Source organism: Bombus bifarius, unplaced genomic scaffold, assembly GCF_011952205.1.
Source record: "Bombus bifarius isolate JDL3187 unplaced genomic scaffold, Bbif_JDL3187 scf7180000007987, whole genome shotgun sequence".
Lineage (NCBI taxonomy): Eukaryota > Metazoa > Arthropoda > Insecta > Hymenoptera > Apidae > Bombus > Bombus bifarius.
Genome location: NW_022884369.1, coordinates 1,533,656 through 1,556,468, shown reverse-complemented (window position 1 = coordinate 1,556,468; position 22,813 = coordinate 1,533,656). Strand labels below are relative to the sequence as shown.

At 43.8% G+C, this 22,813-nt stretch overlaps 1 protein-coding gene across 3 annotated transcripts in view; it reads right to left on the bottom strand.

Moving 5' to 3' along the window:
• Positions 1–1,706: 1,706 nt before the first annotated feature.
• The window catches only part of LOC117205291 (zinc finger protein 768-like), a 33,089-nt gene continuing 11,982 nt past the window's right edge, over positions 1,707–22,813 (bottom strand). For 2 of the 3 annotated variants that reach the window (XM_033443554.1, XM_033443555.1), the window contains exons 2-3: positions 9,550–10,665; positions 1,707–8,333 (exon numbers count right to left, since the gene is read on the bottom strand). In XM_033443554.1, the coding sequence (XP_033299445.1) occupies positions 7,330–8,333; positions 9,550–10,665 (2,120 nt within the window). In that variant the 3' untranslated portion in view covers positions 1,707–7,329. The remainder of the gene's footprint in view (positions 8,334–9,549; positions 10,666–22,813) is intronic. The other variant, XM_033443556.1, reaches the window with a different exon arrangement.

Sequence of the window (22,813 nt, the reverse complement as noted above, 5' to 3'; positions counted from 1 at the left end):
AACGTTAACGCGAACCAGCTTTCAATTACACGGAAACATTCGAGACAAAAGGACATCGACGCGGAAAAACGGGTAACGCGTAACGCGTCTTCCGCTTGCGATTTCGCGACCAATTTTTTTCCCGACATTTTCTTTCATGTTTTTTTCCCATTCGGTTTTTCCTCTTCTTTCTTTCTTTTCCTTCTTTTTTTTTTTTTTTTGTTTTCTTTCGCTAGAATGTGAGCGACTATTTTTCAAGCAAAACTCGCATAGTTTTCAACGCACCGCGGCACGATCCTAAGTGTACATATGCACATCCGTAATGTATTGCACCTGCATCAGCGTCCGCATCGAAAATTTTAAAGCTAAATTTTGAAAGCGAGATCTCGTGTGTCGAAGTGGGTGTGTGGTGGTCGTGGTGGCATTGGTGATAGTCTTTGTGCACCAAAAAAAAAAAAAAAAAATTTAATCGCTGGTACGCCGGTTATAAATTAATAATACGTATAAAACCGAGATTTCGTGTAAAGGTGTGTCTCGTTCTCTCTCTAGATATATAAAAAAAGAAAAGAAAAGTGAAAAACAAAACGAACGCGAACAGAAGTATACGAGTTATCTGCGTAAAAACTAGAGAGGAATTAAAAGAGGAAAGAGAGGTGTTCCAGGTCGCGTCATCCTGTCGCGAGGCTTGGCCCCGTCTGCGGGGCCGTGAGCCCTGAGTCTTATAAAGGGAGAGAAGAAACAATAATTTACATTAATCGTTATATAGGTAATAATATATAAAGCTTATAACCTAATCTATGTTGAGCATTCAGTGGACGACACGGGATGACGCGGCCCAACGCGGCCTCTCTTCGGCTCTACGTCTTGAAAGCACACAACCGAGATTAGATTTCAAAGAGACGAGAACAAAAAAAAAAAGAAAAAAATACGTAGTAAGAAAAAATTACAAAATTACAATAGTAATAGTAATAAAAAAAAAAGGAGATAAAACAAAATTGGAGAAACACAGATCGCCTTGTTCTTCCCATTTAGTGTATACAGACGTGAAACGTTTGCGTTCTCTGTCGCGAAGAAAACGTTGCGACCCGTATCCGCGATTCGATTCTTCTTTCTCTCCATGTTTGTTCATCCTCGCTCTCTTTCGCATTCTTTTCGAGTCCGTATATATTTACTCTTCTCTCACACTCTCTCCTCTCTCGATGAAACGTGCAACAAGTGATAAATATAAAAGACAAAAAATAAAATGACAAATAATAAATGCATCGTAGCGGTAGGCAGCAGTAACAGTTATTTAACAAAGTTGGTCGGTGCAAAAGAGCGGCCGGACGACGTCGGCTATCGCGAAATAGTTATTCGATCGACGTCGGGACGACGCGCGTCGTTTTCTTTCTCTTCTATCCGTTCCCTATCCGCGATATTTGCCAGCGATAAAGGCAAGCAAGAACGTTTCACGATTCCTCTGGTTCGATTCGGTAAAAAGCCGGCCGACTGTCGGCCATTCTACGCGTAGTATACTTACACACGCGAGAAAAGACCAGATAATCCACGAACCCGATTACTCGTCGTGCATACTGTACACATTAGAATAGAAAAGTCGCTTATAAATAAACATTATCGTAACATCGTATACGTCGACGCTTATCGTGCACGACGATACCATCTCGTGGATCATCCGATCGTGTGCATATACACGCTTTCATGATTGTTCTCCGCGCTCCCGTCTTCCATTCTCTTCTTTTTTGTATTTTGTCTCTTTATCTCGCTATAGTGAATCGATATCACAGTACTTCCCCTCCGCCCTCTTTCTTTTCCTCTTGCTTTTACGTTTTTTCGTTCTTCTTCTACTCGTCTTCTTCTCTTTTTTTTTTCTTTTTCTGTGCTTTTCTTGTTTTTCGTCGTTTCTTTACTTCATCCGCGCTCTGACGACGCTCGTCGGAGTGTTTCGTCGATCGAAATGGCACCACACAAGGTTCTGACGTCGTCCAACCACCCGAACCAGTTTCGCAGCAGTTCGCAACGAGTTCTGCGACCGGCACGTATACACGGAACTTAAAAGTAAAAATATAACGCGTCCCTGTCGTCTCGGGCCAGATCAGCTGGCTATCGCGCTTCGTTTTCTTTTTTTGCAAAAAAGTACATTCGCGAAAAGGTATAAAATATTTTATATATATAATATATATATAAAAGGATTAAACAGAGTTAAAAATCAATCGGATTTCTTTCGTCCCTGCGACACGCTATAAATACATATATGTATATATCACACGGCCGATTTTGTGACTGCGAGATTAGAGAATAATAAGCATAAGCACTAGTAGTCGGAATTATTTCGATAAAGAATAATCCGTATAAAAAAGAAAGAAGTATTACAAAAAGAGGACGTAAGGAAACGTCTTAACAATGTCGGACATTGAGGATCAAAGAACGTTCCGTACAGTCGACGGGCGTCGCGAAAAAAAAAGAAAAAAACGGAGAATAGTACGGCAAAAAGTGTGGAAGGGTGACAGCAAAAAAGAAAAGGAAAATCTCTATTTAGAAAAAGAAAGGAAAGAACGATACCAACCACTGCACCGTATGCAAAAATCTCTCGCGATAGAAACTTAATAATAATTAATTAACAGCGATAATAATAAGATACGAGATGATATATCGTTATGTTGAATACGACGAGTTAGAACAGATGGTAAACAAAAACAAAAAAAGAAAATATTCGTTCGTATCTACACTTTTTTTTTTACAATAATTAGTCGTCTTTCTCTTTTTCCTTTTCTCGTCTCTTCCTATTCTCTACCTCCAACTCTGTTTCGACAAACATACTAAAACGAGTATCTTTTTCTATTCGAAAACAATCTTTCCTGGCCTGACGATATATTCTTTCGCCCTGCGAAAAACAAAAAGAAAAAATAATTAAACGGTCAGCCACGCCCGAAAGGATCTTAATCCCATTTGCACGAACAATTTTTTTGCTTTTTTATTATCGCGTTCTCGACGAAATAGAGAAAAAACACGCGTAAGATGCGTTAAAAATATGGTTGAAAAAAGATTCCCGTTTGAAGAATTCGATCGAGTTTTTACGTGAAACCTAATAATCCAATCGCGTCGCGTGCAGAACCGTGATTCGTGTTTCGTGTAAGAAACGACATAATAAGCAAAAAAAAAAAAAAATCAAATTTCGGAGTTATACGAAACGAAAACCTAAAGAGAAATTGGAACGGCGTCAATTAAGATGTTCGACACGATTGTTTAATGACCGTATTCAATGAGCGATTTTCTTTCGATATAGTGTGGTCACATTTTATTCGTCGGTCGACAAACACCTAATAAACCAATTATTATTTCACTGGCGAATAATATTTCGCTCGTCCACGTGAAATCGCCCTGTCGTTCTGTCGCGAAACGGAAAGATTGAATTATTGTTTTCACGCGCGGCACGTATTTTTCGACGAGCGAAAATTTAACCGAAAAAAAAGAAAATATAAATGACCGATGAATAAAAAAAAAAAAGAAAAAAGAGAAGAGAGAAACAAGATTTGCAGTTGACGCTCGAAAGTTTTCACGATTATTAGTTGTTTCCGTTTAAATCTTAAATGATGTCGATCAGTTGCAGTCGCAAGATATTTCGGAACTTTGAAACGATCTGTAGAAAGTTTAATAAGATTTTCAGGAAGGCATAAGGATGTCGGCAAACGACGCGATTTTCTATCGAATTTAAGCACCCCGAGAACTCGGCGATTTGAATCGCGAAATGAGGAACGTCGTGAGATCAGTCCCGCTAAAATCGCACAAGGGAAGAGGGACGAGCGAATCTAAAAAAGATCGGGATGTCGACACGATCGACTGTCCCGTGAAATTTTAGTATGTCGTAACAATCATAATACTCTTGAATCACGGAGAATTCCTCGTGTTTTCTGAAGAACCTACTCCTTCGTTTTGATCTTTTTCCTTATGTTCTTGTTCGTTTTCTTTTTTAACGCGCAAGCAACAACTAAGGAAAGAAGTTAATAGAGAGCAACGAGGATAATAATAATATCATTAGAAAAAAAAATAATAAAGAAAAAGTACGATTAAAAGTGATTATCAGCGAACGATCACAGCGTCGTCGATTTCTAACTCCCGATTTCTACCGCTCCCGCACGTCTTTTTTCTTTTTGTTTTTTCCTTTTCTCGCTAACCTATTTTTGTAAACGCGATATAAGTAGATCTTTAATAATTTAATGAGTCGATTAACGTGACGCCTGACGACACGATCACTTCATTCATTCGCTTCTTTCTTTTCTTTTCTTTTCTTTTGCTTTAAACTCTCGTCTTTCACCCTTTTCCTTTTTTCTCTCATCTTTTCTTTTCCCTTCCTCCTCTTTCCTTTCGGTTCCACTCATCTTTCTTTATTCTTGCTCCTTCCACCTTTAGTACTGTATCAGAGTATCGATAATTGCAGTTCTCAATATAATTATTAATATACCATCCTAAAATACGGTCAAATCACTGCCGCGAGCAGCAATTCCGAGGCACTACAAACAGGCCACAGAGAATATGGCCGCACAATTATTCATCTTCAAATCATCTCTGTGTCTAAATGATAAAAGACTAACTGTAGAACGCCTAATATACGTATAATCGTAATCATATACTTATGCATCTCGTCATCTATAGGTATAGATCATTATAATATATATATATAATATATATATAATATATATATATAATGTACAATAATTAGAGAGATCACACGTCTTAATATAGAAATTTAAAAGACTATTCTCTAGTACGTTGAAATTTCCTCAATATTTTGTGTGTGTTCCTTTTGTGTTCGTGTATGTATTTCTCTCCCCATTTCGTATCGTTTTCCTCTTAAGTATTGCCACGAAACATTCTTCCTGTTTTACTTCCGTTCTTGTTATTATCCGTTCGTTACCTTCTGTTCACCGGCTGATGTGATGATAATTGCGTTATTATTATAATTATAATTATTATTATTACTAGTAATTATTATTAGTGTTATTATTAATATTATTATTATTAAGTTCCGGATGAGCGGACTTCACGAGGGTCCTACGAAAGTCTTTTTTATTCCTCTTCTTTTTCCCCCCACGGATTTACTCCTCTTTCTCTCTCTTTATCTCTCTCTCTCTCTCACACACTCTCTCTCGTGCTCTACTCTATCGACTACCCTACTTACACTACTTCTACGGTGTCTCAGCCTTCTTCCACGTTCCCTCCTCTTTCGCGTTTTTTTTTTCTTCTTTTGCTTTGTGTCGCTTACCTAGTGTTACGTTCAGCACCAATCTGATTTTAAAACCGATTCAAAATATCATCATTATAGTTAATAGAATAATATAACCTGTCGTATAAATATACATTCAAATATTACTATAGTATACAAGAGTCGTACCCTCCCCTCGCGCAACTATCGTCATCGTCAACTTGTCGTACCCCGAAAAGCTATGGCTCAGCACTCTGGGGGGATACGCCGTCCTCGTAAATCCTACCTAATCTCTCTTCTTCCCATTTCACATTTTCACTCACCCTTCTCTTTCATCCATACGTCTATCCTCTCCTTTCCTTTTTTTTCCTTTTTTGGCCCTCTCACCTTCCTGCTCTTTCCCTTTCTCCGCATCTTCTCCTTCCTCCTTCGTTTCGCCTTTTTTTTCTCTCTCTCCTATTTCTCTCATCCTTTAGCGATTCTACCCACTCGTACACTCTCCGTCTCTCTTCGTTCTACCCTCGATTTTGCTCACGCATTCGCAACACTTTCTCTCTCCTTTCTTCTCATTCACACACGGATCCACGCAGCGTCCGCGCAGCCAAGCATGCACTCTCTTGCTCGCTCTTTTTCGCGTCATTTCAACATTTTTTTTTTTTGCTCTTCCTCCACTCGTTTTTGTTTGTTCGTCGGAGTGAACGGCTTTACATATTTACAGGCATTCTTCTCGTGGTCGTGTATTCACCTCCCTCTCGAGGCAACGTATCTTCCTCCCATCACCTATATCTCTTTCTTTTCCTTCTTCTCCCTTTCCCTTTTCTCTTTCATTTTGTTCTTTTTGTTTCATTTAAACATAGGCAAGTTAGATATCGTATCACAATCGTTATCAATTTTTTTTTGTTTTGTTTGCTTCTAATCTGGTCGTCGAATCGAACATCCTCAAACCCGTGTGTGTTAGCCGAAACACGTCTCGATTACGAGTTTCGCTTTACGTATACTTGTTGCTTGTGTGTCTGTCTGCCTCTGTGTTCGTGTATGCGTGTGTTTGTATGTATGTGTGTGTGTGTGTGTGTGTGTGTGTAAGCGGTGTGACGAACGACACCTCGGACGGCCTGCCTGCCTGCGCGCGGAACCACCGAACTCTCTCGAGCTATTCGCTTATCGACGAAAAAAACGCGAGAAGGTACGTCGTTAATTCATTAATATATAAAAAATACGTATGGGGGGGGGGGGAATAGACGAGATTCTTCGTTGGTTGAGTCACCATTTTTCTGGCGCCAGTGATCAGCTCGACGATGAACGACACAGCGACTCTCGCCTTCCTGCACGATCCAAACCTCCGTATCTCCGCGAACTCCTTTCTATAATCGCGTAGCTCGTTTGTTCGTGACTCGGTTCGTGTCAGTTAACACAGTCCCTTACTCTTATTTCCATCTTGCGTTTAGAACGCAATCGCGTAGAACATCAGTGGTAGATGCACGGTCTCGGTCGGTTGCTTCCCGTGAATCGCGGTATATTCGTCAGGTAACGATGATCAGTGATCGAAAAGAAGAACAAGTTGCCATTGTGAGGTTGTGGTTGCTGACGAGCTTCGCGATTACTTACGATTGGTTCGCGTAACGAAGGATAGAAGGTTGGGACCGCACAAGTAGAAACGGACCACGCTAGTCGGACGAGGGTACAGTCTATTGGTAATAAGAGTAAACGCGTTCAACGATCGACGTACGCGAACGTGTTGTACCGAAACGTACGCGCACACGTATACACACACGCGGATAGTCCGTTTCTCGACTCGAAATCGAACTACAGAAACGAAGAGAGACGATAGATCGAAGAGCTAAGAACGAGTCGCGGTGTCGATCACCGTCGAGCTGAGGACTAGCTGGCGACGCGTTCCGAGGCTGTGCGAAGCAATGGAACGAGGAAAGTAAGCGAACTGCGAAACGAAAAGAAAGAGCCTAGTAAATGCACGATAAATGTCACGGGTAGTGTTGCTGGATCGGCTGGCTGCATCGGTGCGACGCGGCACTCGACGTCGTTGAAGCGGCGGCGGCGGCGGCGACGGCGTCGGTTTGTAACGCGTGACCGAAGCATCGCTGAAATCTCAGCGGTATTCCTGCTTGCTAGTAGGCGGCAGGATGGACGGTTAGTCACTGCGGCGGCAGACCGGTCGGTGGTTTGAATTCGCCGGCAACGGATACCCCGTTCGCCTGGGCCGGGAATTGTGCCGTCGACACTGGCGGTTGATGATTGAACGCGGGCGCGTAACATTGCGGGAAATAGAGCTCTGGCTTCACCACCGTCGGCGTAAGACCTCTAGGTACAGGGACAGGGCCTAAACCAGCCGGTGTACCGGGTGGTTTCGAGTCGCTGCTCGAGTTCCTACGCACCTTGGCCGCGTGCGGATTCATATGGTTGTCGATGTGCTTCTTCACCTCTGGCTCGGTGGCGAAACGCCGCCTGCAGTTTGGCATCGGACAGCAAAACGGCCGGTCACCTTGATGGGTGCGCGTGTGCTGATCCAGTATCGCCTTCTGACGGAAATCTTTGCCGCACTGTTGACACTTGTACGGCTTCTCGCCGGTATGAATGCGCAAATGTTGATTCAGGATGGTACGTTGACGGAAGTTGCGGCCGCAATAAACGCAGCCGTACGGCTTTTCGTTCGTGTGAATGCGAAGGTGTTGGGTCAAGTGCGATTGTTGCCTGAACCTTTTGCCGCACTCCGGGCAAGGATACGGTCGCGATTCGATGTGTATGCAGCCGTGCTGCAGCAGCGTCGATTTTTGCTTAAATTCCTTCTGACAGATCGGACATCGCACGTACAACGGCATCCCCGCGGAGCGGCCGTGCTGTATCACGTCCGGTAAACAGCTCTTACTACCGCCCTGTTGCTTGATATACTGCAGAGCACCGAAGCTACCTGCGCCGCCGGCACCGAAAACCGCGTGATTCCCGCCCTTCGGGTCCTTGAAGTAAGCGGGATACTGGATGGAATTCGCGTCCGGCGCCGGACTGAACGCGCCCGACTGTGTGTCCGTGTCGCCGAACGTCGATGCCACCTCCTCCTTGCCCTCCTCCGGTGGAAATGGAACATCCTGCGGCCAGAGTGTTGGCGTCATTCCATTCTTGAAGATCAGATGCGGACTCACGTCTGTAACAGACACGAGAACCAAGTTTATGCTCCGCGTTCTCCAGACGATCGGACTGTGCGGAGGAATTCTACTTTTTGTTAGAAGCCCGGACTACGGTACCACGCGACCACTGAAGAAACAGACAGACTAACTACGAGTGCCCGCCAAGTGGAAAGAACACGTTACGCTGTAATCGAAATGCCACGGCGAATACACCATCGCAACCCACGCAAGCTACAACGTCCTTTCTTCGGTTTCTAATCGAGTTGTTAATGTTAATAAAGCAGCGCGAGATCCATGTGCTCCGTTTGACCGATCAAAAGTGGACACCAAGTCCTAGGTCCACCTCCTTCACCATCGCGAGAAGACGCGTTTCAACAGCAGGGAGGCTCTAGCCAAAGGGATGGTTAGATGGCGTTATCGTAAACGTAGATGCGGCATTAGACAGATTTCATCCGTATTTTGTTAAACCATGGCCAATTCGAATCGATGAAGAGAGAGACTTGCAGAGGGCAGAAAGGGTATATATGAAAGTAGATTAGGCGAGGATACATTGGGCTGTTAGGGGGAAGAGGCTCCTCTATCTCACAGCTCACCAGCACTCTCGCGTCCAGCTCAACCGTTCTCATTCTTCGGTTGGCCTTTGGCGGCAACGAGGCCGATGTTTCGATCGATTTTACTCGATGAATTCACGAGGAAAACTGCGAAACGAGCAAACGTACGCGATCGCGTCTGTCCGCTAGGAACCGAGACACAGGAAAGGAGACAAAAAGAAAGGGTTAAGCGGAGAAACCAAATGGATTAAAGAAAACGCCAAAAGAACGAAGAAAATCATACGAAGGTGATATCGGGTTAGTGAAGAGAGAAATCGCGATCGAACGAATGGAAAAGAAAAGAAAAATGGTAAATGGAAAAGACGGATGACGGCGAATGAATAAAGGTGATGACGACATTATGATTGCGATAGTATCGTAACGTTACATATATATATATGTATGTATATATATGTATATATATACATATTCATGTATACGCATATATATATATATATATATATATATATATATATAGATATATATATGCATATATAAATATTAATATAAATGATGATGAACGATGAAGAGATGAGACGATGGTAGCGGCGGTGGCGGTGGTGATAGCAACAGTAAGAACCGGTGAATGGGTCAGTGTGGTGGACGCCCTCTGGGAGTCTGGGAGGCAGAGAGAAATGCTCGCCTTGGTGTGTGCGGACGTGCTGATTCAGGATCGCCTTCTGACGGAAGTGTTTTCCGCACTCCGGACATTGGTATGGCTTCTCACCCGAGTGGATGCGCAGATGCTGGTTGAGGATCGCACGCTGCCGGAACGTACGCTCGCAGTACACGCAAGCATACGGCTTCTCGTTCGCGTGTATGCGCAGGTGCTGCGTTAGATGCGATTGTTGCCTGAACCGCTTCCCGCATTCTGGACACCCGTATGGCCGACTGTCCGTATGGATCCGCTCGTGTTGAAGCAGCGTCGACTTCTGCTTAAAATCTTTCCCGCACGTCAGACACTTGAACAAACGTAGATCGCTGTTCGCCCCTTTCCCGGACTTGCCGCTCTGTTGCACGATATCCGGCAACCCAGTCGCCATGTTTGGCGCCCCGGGACTTGCGTATTGGTGAGCATCCAAACTGGGTCCGCCGTCACCCTGGCCGAGGGACGTCAGCATGACGCCTGGTTGCTTGAGATAGTGTAACGCGGAGAAGCCACCGGGGGTGAGCATGTGCGGGGGTACCGACGGCGACGGATGCGGCCTGGCATCCTTGAAATAGTGCTGTGGATATTGCTGCAACTCTCCAGCGCCGGGGAAGCAATCACTGCGATCCACCTCGTGAGGCGTTAGTTGTTGTTGAGGCGAGTGATCCTGTTGTTGCGTCTGCTGTTGTTGCTGTTGCTGTTGTTGCTGCTGAACTTGTTGTTGTTGTTGCTGCTGCTGCTGCTGAACTTGCTGTTGCGTCTGTTGTTGTTGTTGTTGCTGCTGCTGCTGTTGTTGTTGTTGCTGCTGAGAGGTGGCTTGATTCGATTGTATATCGTCGTCAGGTGGGGTTAAGGCTTGAGGCTCAGGCGGTGCCGAGGGGTACGGTGAGGGCACGGGAGAGGCCAACGAAGGCGGGGGACCGCTTTCTCCCTCGACAGGAGGACCACAGGCCTGCTGTGGACTGCCGGACGAGGAGGAGCCCTGCTGTTGCTGTTGTTGCTGTTGCTGCGGGTACAGTCCCCCGTCCTGGAGAGATCCCGGCCCGGGGCCCCATTGCCCCTGGGGTCTCTCCATGTTGTCCTTGTATAATACGTAGGGCGCGCCAGTATCTGGAATCAGACAAGTCGAACGAACCTTTATCGATGCGTGCTCGTGAAAAGTAACAAGCGTCCGTTTTACTTTTGTCGTTGTGCTCTCTAACGGGAGTTCGTTCCGAGGGGATTGCTAATTAAACGTTTTTTGGTTCCTTGATTGTAACAGTTGATCGTAAAATACCTCTAATATTATTACAACAAAGAGATTAGTAAGATTCTTTCGTTTAATTACCAAGCAGTAAAGGGAGAGACGCTCGACGTACGTAAAAGGTGTACGCGTAATCCTATTAATTTCTCAACGTTAACGACCCGGTATATTAGATCAGTAACGGAAGCGTGGCCATATTCTTAACACGCGCCATGGCTGGTTACTAGCAACGAATGTGTGGTATTCGATTCGTCACGCTCGTAAAATTTCAACCCGAGACGATCGCTTTATATGTAGTACGCGGCAAAGTGGAAACACCCTCCCTCTGCCTCTAATTAAGAATCGTTCGGACGTTTCGCGCGCGGCCAAGTCGATTTGTTCGCGAAGAAACTGCCTGGTTCACGAGCAACCCTGCTTTATCGCGTCGCATTTAATCAGTCCACGATCTGTACGCAGTTAAACTCGCGTTTCTTCACCGCGTGTTCGGCAAACAACTTTTAGAGAGAGCAAAGCGAAACATTGTATCAGAGATCGACGGTGTGTGCACACTTTCTAGCACGTCGAATCGACCACGTTCCTGGTCACGCATGGTCAGATACGTCCGGTTCGAGCTTCGCAAGTTCAACGGCTGTTATGCAGGTCGGATGCACGCGGGGATACACGTCCGCGCGAATGATTTATGAAGTGTTCCACTGTATCTGCGATGTCGAATCTCCCTACCCTTCTGTGCGCGCAAAAAACTCTGCCGTCTCCGCTGTACGTATCTCTCTCCGTCGTTTCTTCGCGCCAACGAGAGTATTCCATCCTTCTCGCCTCGTGGGCGTCGCTAGTTTTCGAATACACCGGGAAAAAGAGCGAGTGTATCGATAGTTTACGCGGAATACGAGAAATGACAAACGAACTGTATGGAAATAGAAAAGCTCTGGATCTATCGTCCGAACGAACGAAGCTGTTTAGTGAAAAGTAGATAAACGAAAGAAAACTGGTACATCAACTCTTACATCATTCTATAGCGTCACATACGTGTGATTGACTACGATTCCCAGAGATACACGCTATAACAAACGATAAAGTTGATCTAAGGTTAGCTTAGAATTTGCCTGCTCTGTCTACTTATTCTCTCTAATTCTACCAACTTTACTTCTGCTCGATCAACCTATGCATGCCGTTCTACTATCTTTCTTAAGAAATTTCAAAGTACATGAACTACCAAAGTAATTTCGAATTCAAGTCCAATCATCTCTCGATCAAAACTAAGTTTCTATCCCTTCTCGGCGGGGAAAAAAAATAAAGTAGCGATCGTAGAGGGGACAAGAGGGGTAAGGGCTCTGTCCGTGGAAGGAAGAGCGAGGCAGAGGTTATAATCGTGGCCCCGTAAATGGCATCGCGGCGGGCGACACGCGTCCGCTGCAATCGCGGCTATCACGTACAGTCGCATTACAAGGAGGAAAACAACGGTTCCGCGGCACATCTCGCGATTATGGAATTCGCATTATGCAACGTTACACAAAGTGTGTGTCCGTTTTATCGGATTAATTACCTCGCTCTTTATTCCATTCTTTCGTTTATCCGCGCGGCCGTGCTAACGCCGCCCGCTTCTACCATACGCGGATGCTACTCGCGCGCCTCTTTCAGCCCGTCTTTTGTTTTTGCGTCGGGGATGACGCATCGACGGATTATCTTCGCTGCTCGGGTCCGTTTATTAATATCGAGCCACGCTTTCTTGCGTACACGGCCTCTCTCCTCTTTCTCCCTCTCCCTTTCTCCACTCACGTTTATTCGTGTCTTTTCTTTTCCTTCACTTTTTTTTTCTTCGTCGCTTTTTTTCGTCGTTCCCCTGTCCGCCCCTGGTCCCACGCGATCAAAAGGAAAGACACACGTATCGCCGTAGCACCAGTGGCTTTTGTTGCTCGTTCCCGGACGATACGTTTCAGCGGCGGTGACAAGTGTTATTGAACCTCCCAGCGGAAAAAGATACGACGTCGCGCGGACAGCCAGACCGCGAGCGCTAATTGTTGCAATAACGTCGCGGGAAACGAACTGCCGGCGTATTACAAGAATTTTCAACGAGCCTCGCTGCGAATGCCTGAGATTTTAGGAAAGATGAATTCGAACGTGAAACTTGGGCGAGCCGTTTGAAATGCCACCCGATAGAATTTGATATGGAAAGACGTTGGAAAGATTCTTATCGACAGGCCACTCTACACTCTGCAAGCTTTATTCGATATTCAATTTCGAAATCGTGGAAGTATCGGATATTGAAGAATTATCGAATGAAAATATTTTACGCGGGACGTGTACGTATCTAAAGGTAACGAGAATTATATTTTACGAACGTTAAAGGGTATCATCGTCGATCCATGACGACTTGGCCATTAACGTGGAATCGTGGCCGATTCCACGGATCCAGCGATTAATCCAAATTGTACGTGCAACCATGCTTTCTCTGTCTTTCCGTCTCTATCTGAAAACGATGCCTTTTTCCCTGGGCGCAAATGAAAGGAACGAGTTTGCCGCTGTTCATCACGCTCGATTGTTATATATGTCTTCTGATACGGCTGCTTGGCAGCTGATGTACGCTCGCGATCACGGAATCTGCTGCTCGAGGATCGATCTGATTTATGTTTGAACGCCGAGGAATGCCTCGAAAGCTGGAAAACGTTGCTACGTTCGAGCGATATTTTGGCAAGGAAATTTTAATTTCGATGCATTCTCTCAGTCACGTCAATGCGAAGAATCGTTTTAATTCGGCATAGAAAAATGAAGCGTTACGAAACGTTCGTTAAATTCGATCAGGCTTTCAGATTTAATGGATCATTCGTCAAGTAACATTATATCAAACGAACGAGTCTGATTTTCCATACCTCGCACCTTTTAAATCATGTTTTCGATCCCGTAAAACGCAACGGCGATTTAATCCATCCCCTCTATCCTATCAAATATTCACCTCAAACGGTGCGCCATTTTCGCACGGATTTACCTCGTAAACATATGTATATAAAGTCCTCCTCCGCGCTGTTACGTAGTCTCCATTTAGTCTCGCTCGAGTTTCTTTCACGAACGAGAAACGAACGAAAAGAAAAGCAGCGAAAAGAGAGAAAAGACGAAAAGAAAAAGAACAATTGTCGTAAACGCGATCATTGATTCGTACCGATGAAGTTGGAGCTGCAACGGGACGACTTGAAAGATTGGCGAGGCAAGAAACGATGCCCAGCAACGATTCATTTTTTTCCCTTCCACCCCTTTTCCATCTTTTTTTCGCTTCCTTATCGCGCGACGTCAGGATTGATCGCCTGCATCTACATAACATTATCGCTTATTTATTCCGCCGGCTGTTACTGAAACGGTCTCCCGTATCATTAATTACGTTAATGAGTTTGCACGAATATACACACGAGTCGATACACGTGTGTGCATGCATGTATATAAATATACCTATGTATTTACACCGGTGTCTCGTAATCAATAAACAAGTCGCGCGATTTGCATTGAGGAGACGCGAGTCGGAAATAGGAATCGCGAGGACGCAAAACGAAAGATTTGTGACTCTTCTGCCTCCTTTTTCATTCTTCGTTCGGGTGCGACTTTCGAAACGACTCCTCCGATTACTATACACGTATGGAATTTCGTTTCTTTAAAGTTTGAATTTGGCAGGCAAACAATCTTGTCAAAGATGAACAAATTTTCTATAAATTACCTACGTTCAATGTCAAGAATGTGTCTAGTAAAAATATCAGAACCTTCTTCTTGGTTCGTCATGAATAATTAAAATATTCCTTGTATTTGTAATACTTTTATAGAGTTTCGAGCTTACAATCTATAAGAGATTTTGCTGCCAATGTAAATTTAATATTTCCAGACGATTGAACGAATTTTCTATTTCAGCCAGATAATTTTTTGTTTCATAAACGACTGTAAAATATATTACAAAATAAGGAAAGCGTAACGATTTTGACAACTAACAAATAATTTCGTGAATTAATTTGTATGACTCAGGAACGATCGAGTTGATTGATCGTTGGGAAAATGTACAGAATGGTATGGAAATTATATCAATTAAATATACATATTAATGTTTCGAAGAAATTGTTTACATGCATAATATATCGACAACGCGTCGACACTTTTGGCTATCGAGAAGTGACGTACCGCGCGTGTTTTTAAACGCGATAAAACTCTCAGATAACGGACAACAAAGTCGACGAAGAAGAAGAAGAAAACTATCCGGTGGAAATGTCTATCGAAACAATAAACTGGCAACGCCGATAAATCCGCTGATTTTCTGTTCCAATCGAATATCTCTACTAGCGTTAATCCGATCTTAATGCTCGTCTTTTAAGGTAAACGGTATATACGTGGATTTATCAGAATATTCGTCTTCGATAACCATGACTTTGAATTCTTTATCTGAATCCACGTTTGCATAATTCATTTCATACGTCGTGATATCTCATGCGATTCCAGGAAACTACGAGAGACTCGTAAGAGTGGATAATCGCGTTGAAAAATCTTATATGCTCTCGCGTGTGCCATAATAGAAATATTATTAGAAAATTCTAAATGGCTTTATACTAAACTTCTTCCGCGTCGTTTCATAAACTATCGAACATTTCCAAAGAAATTCTCTAACATAGGATAATTATTTTAAAGAATCCTATATACCGCATTTACATATATTATGAAAATCAAAGGGGAATAACATGTCGGTAGAAAATTAACGACACAGTATTTGTACAGTAGCCGGGTTTTATATTATATTTCCCCGGCATCGGATGTTTCGCAAGAGGCGTTTCTCGATCCGCAGCCAGTTCTCATTAGCAACATCCATTCGAGCGATACTTCATTGAGCGGAACGGTCTCTCGCCTAACGGGAAACAGGTTGCTCGGCATTTTTCCCGAATTTTCAGATAAGCCGTAAGCAAGATAGTGACGGTGAGTTGGAGCACGACGACATTGGCGGCGAACGGGGCCGTGCAATTTTAAACGAGGCGCCTTCCGCCACGCAGTTGCCGCGGCCGCCTTGCCGAAGGTTGATATACAGATTTCGCGGTGAAGGTCGGTTTACAATATCCGGTATCCGAGGCTCTCGGTATTTCGCGGTTATATCTATCGTGCTTTCTCTCCGCGAGCACGCCTTCTACGCGATACATCAGACTGCGCAAAAATAATTGCCCCGACCACCACGGAAAGTACGAATTCATCCGGTTTTTTCTGGTCGTCGAATGGCGAGACGAAAACGACAGGCCAACCGTGTTCCGTGGCTTCGTCGTACTCTCCATCTGATACCGAACGTTTTCAACTAATTAACGTTAACGCCGAAGGATACGGTCTGCCACGAAGATTCGATGATTACTGGAGATTAGAGGGCCGCGTGTACGAAGAATGATATACGAGGTGAAAGACGGCTGATGTAAAAGAAAGGTACAGATTATGAGACAACGATTGTTCGAGCAGGTGATGGTATTTCGAAGCCACTTCACGGTCTGAGGGTAATCAATTGTCGTGCTTCAGCAACCCTTTGCTTTCACGGCAAGGATAACATTCTTTCATCCTGTTGCTATATGAGGTATGCTTTGACGTCACGTCAGGGAATAATTTAACTGGGCTTTCGTCTTGTTATAGGCTGTTTTAATCGCTCGGGTATCCTGGCGCGCAGTTAAATATTTACACGCGATTCAAAATCTACGTTTCCCCCTTTCCTATTAGCTAACGTTGTTATTTTTCGACGAGCAAAAAGTCCTTTATCGACTCTCTAGTCGAAAGATTCGCGTTATATCGTTAGATTATCTCTGGATAACGTTATATCCAGGCCACTCAAACAGTCTGCTAATATTTGCGACGCTTCAAAAATCTCGCTCTCGATTGTGCATGTTTATGGAAATTCAAATTTTTATTAACACACAATTTGTTTCACCCGTTAAATATCAGTAAAAATACTTTTTCGATATTTTCTACATTCTTCCGTATTATACGCATTCTATATATCTTCGTCCATTGATTATAATCGTACGCTTTGACAATTTAAATTTGTGAAATGGACATCAACGGAGATTATAAAAAAAAAACACGTCATTCCCCTGAACGTTCGATAAAAAAATTCATCGAGAAACTCACGGGATAGTAAAAGTACGTTCTGCGATAAAAATAAGTAGCTCTTAAATTGTATTACCAAACGACAGGATACGACGTTTCTCGTCCACGTACCTAGATACACGAACGACGTCGTTTTCGTTTTAGTTAACATCCGGAGAAACAGGATTCTCATAACTCGAATCCAAGTTTCCTTTAATATTTTCCGCTTGTAAACGACTGTCACTTCGCGCGTCTGACCCGGTACGGTCCGAATCTGCTTGATCCGCTCGACTCCCGTTCCACGTTCAGGAAACAGGAACAGTACCTGTTGTACGGAATCGCGAGGTTTTTTGCAAGGGACAATCAAAAAGAAACGCGCACGTCCACGCTGGGGAATCCCCCACGCCCTAGGACCGGTCTCGCGGTCTCTGAATGACGTTTTGGCGTGCAACCGGTTTGCCGGCGAAGGAATTTCTACGAAATTAAACGTCCGCGATAAAAATATGGCCTGGCTTCGGCTGTTTCGCCGATAAATTAGAAGACCCCCGCTCTAGATCCTCGTATAAATAAATATCAAACCGGACTGCCATGCTGGCATCGATCCTCGTAAATATCGAGTCGCGATGGGGAATGTCACTGGTGTCGTAAGTTCCGTGAAAATCGTGGAAAAGAAACTTTCATAGTTGCGCAACGATCATTATAAATCTTTTCTTCGAAACCGCGGCCCGTCTGTGAATTCTTCAGAATAATAGAATCACATACGGAAGATCGGAACGAGCGCCGGCTCTGCAAGCTACATCGGTTCGTCGTATCGTACTTTCAACAAATATTTTGCAAACTCTAACAAATCCGTATATACTAATTTAGCAGAGTTTGAATAGTACATTTTGGGAAAAGAAACGTTCAGATATTTCTTACAAACCTCGAAAGGAAGCGCGTTCTATAACATTCGTACGCTTATCGTTCAGCTTTCTTTCGATCGACTGATCCCAACTGCAACTTATCTCAGTCTGTCGTTTCGCTATTGTCGTCCTCGCAACGAGATACACACGCAACGAGAGTGTATTAAAACCTCTGGCAGTTTAACTTATATACGTACGCAACTATTTGCCTCTGATATCGATACCGGAGTTCCTTTCAAAGAGTTGAAGATTTTCCGGATAAAAAGGAATCGTTTGGAACTAATAGATTCGAACAGGTCTCTCCCCTTCCTACAAGATGTTCCAAGGCTAATACACATGTTATACGATGACGGGTGAACCATCGAAAGGAACAAGGGACACGTCTCGAGGAACACGTTTACGATTGAGTTTTACAATACGATACAAACGGCGTGGCAAGGCTCGCGTATGCTAATGATCGTCGACAAGGCGGATCACGAGATGTATCGATGGTTGATCCACGAAGGCAGCCAAGCCAGGCATTATCACGGCGAGTGAAAGTTCCGCTACGTCGTTATTCATGGCGAAATGCGTTCCACTTCTTTTTTTCGGTGTGGCTCGCGCGAAGGGAACGCTCGCGCGCGCGCTCGTTCCTGGAACGAGGAACGTAAAGCGATTGAATCGGTCGTTAGAGTTACCCGGAGCTCTGGAGAAAAAGCTCTCGTCTGTTCGCTGCGTACGAGGCGTAGACAAAACACGAGGCGGCTCCGCAACTTTATTGTCGAGGAAAGCCCGGTAACACGCCATTACGTCGCGTTATTGGAGGACTCCGTTGACGGTTCCATCGTAAAGAACCCACTGTTTCCTCCGCGCTTCTCGATCGACGTTTACGCATGTAAATAAGTCGCGACGATTGCTCTGTTTAGTTAATTCCCGCTTTCTCGTTGAGCTTCGCTATTCGCGTTTCAGCCGAGTTGATTCGAGCGAATGTAAGTTATTACATTTTTGTACGTTATTAACAGTCGGACTATTGGAGTAAAACAGGCCAGTTCGTTATCTTTCGTAAGAATTCCTATCGTTATTTATTGTCTTATCATTCTCTCGATATGTTCGTTCGTCTCGATCGAACTTCATAAAGGAGACGACAAGAACTGCGAAATCTTGAATCAGTTGGCTGTAATATGAATTTGATGGTTTAGATCGATGGTAGAGCAATCTGGAAAAGATTTCAGTGCGTGGCTCTTTGTTTTCGAAGAATTAATCGAGAAATTGTGCTCTTGGTGAGGCAGTTTTTTATGTTCCAAGTGTTTTTGCTACAATTTCCAACCGCAAAAGTGTAAAGATATGGAGAAATGGTAATTTAAAATTCATCAAAATAAATTGCGAAGATTTATTATCAAGAAAAACATAATACCGATGTTACGAGAATTTATAAAGACATGGAAAAAATGTATAAATTTCCTTGAAAACAAAGGGCCATGTACTCTGATCCATTCGGCACTGTTTCACCGTCAACCTACAGCATCGAATGTACGCTCGAGCCATTCGAGATTTCGCAGTTCTTGCCATCTCCTTGTTAGTCATAGCTAGTTCTACGAAAACTAGAATCATACGCGGTACGACATATTTTAAGCCGCTAGTTTAACAAAAGGATACTTGGAACGAAAATTTTATCGGTGTTAAGTATCGCGACGACCGATTCGCGTTACCTTCTGTATATAATGTCAAAACGTGTATAACATATTCCTGAAGACTGCAGCGAGATGTGAAATAATATTTTTGGAAAAACCATAGAAGATCGATCGCTCGATACAGACTTCTCTCGTCTCTCCATTTCCTTGAAGCATCTCTCGAAATAAGTCAACCCCGGCGGCATCGAATCGCCCGAGACAGGGTTAACTTAAAACGTCCCGTGGGACGGTTCTTTCTCGTTCAATTAAATTTTCAGATGGTGTTGATCGCGGCCTGTTTGCGCATCGGGAGTCAATAGCTTGTCTACAGTGAGAAAAGAAGGGTCTGAACGCGCGCAGCCAGCCACGATGACAACGAAATAAAACGATTATTTGTCTACGTCGCGCCATTATTTCGTTCAGTTTTTACGTGGGAAATCGGCGGTATTAACCGATTCTTCTATGCGAACGGCCAACGTAAACCGGATGATTCTTTAACGAGATTTCGATCGGGAACGCAGCAGCATTCGAGGCGCATTAATATTTCGCCGCGTTTCATTGATTTTGCAAATTGCGCCCGCATCCAGACCGAACAGACAGGAGAGTCAGGGAATCTGTCCTTTTTCCCGACCGTTCTCTTCCTTGTCCCTCCCTTTTCCGCCCCCCTTTTTTCCCTACTCTTTTTGTTTTAATCAGCCTTTTAATCGAATCCCCGTGTCAATACGCTGTACCAACGATTCGACACAAATTCGGCACAGTTTTTCCAGTCTGTTAACGATCATTGAATTATCGAGCGACGATTCGTTCCGATTCCCGCCTTATAAATTCGAAATCACCGCTAATGAAGCGACACCGAAATAGGGGCAACAGCGACAAATAAAATCAGCAGAGGGAAAAAAAAAAATATAAAACGACGGCCCCGAGAATAGTCGATTTAGAGGTCGACGGTATTTTTCGCGGCAACGCAAAGGTCGTGCCGCAGTTAGCCACAATCTTTCGGCGAATAGACGCTCGTAGCGGTGCGGTTAACAAGATGAATTGGACAGTGAAACGAGGCGAGCTGTTCAGCACACACGACGAATTGCTATGAATTCACGATAAAAAATTCCGTCTTAGAAGCGTGAACAACACTTTTCTTTCTCGTATTCCTTACGATTCAAAACATCTACATACTTTCACGGCGAATTTCACCAAACATCGAGCGAATTTTCCATAAAACGCAAAACCAAACAATACCGTTTAATTGTAATTTTTCACTGGTTCGAAGTTCGTTCTCGAAACTCTCCATGGAAAATACTGAGCCGATAAGACGAGCTATCGAGGATACTCGCACTCACGCATGATACGCGGTTGTCGGCTTATCGCCGAGTCGACCGCGGCGACAATAAGGTTTTTCCTCTCATCCATCCTCTCTGCTACGCTTAATCGTTCATCCAGGAAGATTTCCGCGCGTTCCTGTCGCCAAAGTGCACTTCGCCGCAACGAAGTTTCGAAAATACTTATTTCAAACGAAATTTATTCTCCGTCGTCTACACAACGCTCAACCCACTGTTATTCTTCGCAGAACGCTTTTCTTCGATGCTCGTAATCTTGTTTAGGGTGGCATTACACATTTCTGTGCGTCGTAATATTAGAAATATATTACTTAGGATAATTAGAAGATCGTTGTATACAGTTTGTGTGTACCGGCACTTCATACATCTACCATTTCTATATTTCCTACAGCTTTTGTTCTATTTGCTATTAAAACTATAGATCCGTCGAATTCTACACATTCGTTGCAATATCGCAGGGAATGCAAAGCTCGATACGAACGAGTATACAATTTTACGCTATTAAAAATATAAAGCTGCCAATTGTATCGTGTCACCGTTGCGAAATCGCAACAATGTCCAATCCCTTTGCGATCTGTATGTAAGCCGTGAGACGTCAAATTGTATCGCCTAACTGTTAGAAAATCGTCACAACGTGCATCGTCCGTACCGACGATCAGCCTAAACCTATTCATCTCGGAACACCTATCCTCCGTAAGAGACTTTCTTTCTCAAGATCATTTCCTGAATTTTCGATAAACTTTTATACGTGTGGCAGCGGAATTGGCACAGTTCGATCGCGAGATAGTGTCTCGCAGCGAAGCAAGAGGAAGAAGCAAAGGAAAGGGCCAGAATTTTCTAGTTCGTCGAACTCTGTTGTTTCTTGCGGATCTTTTTACAGATCTTTCGATCGTGCTCGTTCTACTCGCGCTTTGTCCAACGAACAACCGGAAGGAACACTTGGCTCGACACTTGTGTCAACGGAATCGCGCGGTTCGCGGAGGAATCTCTAGGAAAGAAACGGAATGGCTAATTACGCGAGAGACGCGTTCAAAGATTTCCTCCGTATTCAGGGAATATGAATTCTTAATCTGCATCTTTTTTTTCGAAAGAGAAGACGTTGCCTCTATTGTTTCGTTCGTTCGTTCCTTTCCTTCCCGACGGGAACGGTCCTTTATTGTAATTCGAGGTTTCAACTTTCCTTCCTTCCTTCCTTCCTTTGCTTTTTCGCTGAAAAATCATTTCCCTTCGAATTTAATAACGTCCTTGCTCAAAAAAAAAAAAAAAGAAAAGAACTGTCACGTCTTTCCTTGGACACGATCAAGTACGTCATTAGTGTTATTTATACATTAGCATTGCGGACATTTTTAAATATTTTATATAATACATTCATACACGAGTATGTATGTTATTACAGGTGTTTAAATAATCATGGATCAGTGGTTTCGACAGTTTGAAGAGACGATAGATTACTCGTTCGCAAATTACAAATATCCATTGTAAATTGATTTATCAATGGCAATGAGGCAGTTACTTATCACTTTAACCGAACTTTTGTACACCGAGAGAACAATCGGCTTATGAATAATTCGCGATATAATTACATCGATCTTGACGAAAGCTACACCTGCAACCCGCAGATTGAACGTGCCCGATGCCCTTTCCGTCTATGGTACAGTTACGTTGTCAGCCTGCCAAGTTCATTGAATGCTGAAGGCTAAAGCGCGATAATTGCCGATCGGAGACAAAATGAATCTTCGTTCGATTTAGCAAACTATATTACGAACGTAAACTATTTACGCGTGGTGAAAAGCATATAAAAAGAGCGGGAGGTTGTTGGGAAAATTGGCAAGCTAAGAACAAGCGATAACAATTGTTCGGAGCATACGGAGTCTGGAAAGTATCGTCGAATGCACTGTCGATTGTCAGTGATAATATTTTATTGCCATATAGTACAATGGAAGAAGCAACACAGCAGCCGCAGAACAGATTCTTGAGGGTGTACGAAACGAAAACGGTGAGGATAGGAGGATTTTCGAATTCGATTTCCCGCCAAGACAAGGGGATCCGGAATCGCTC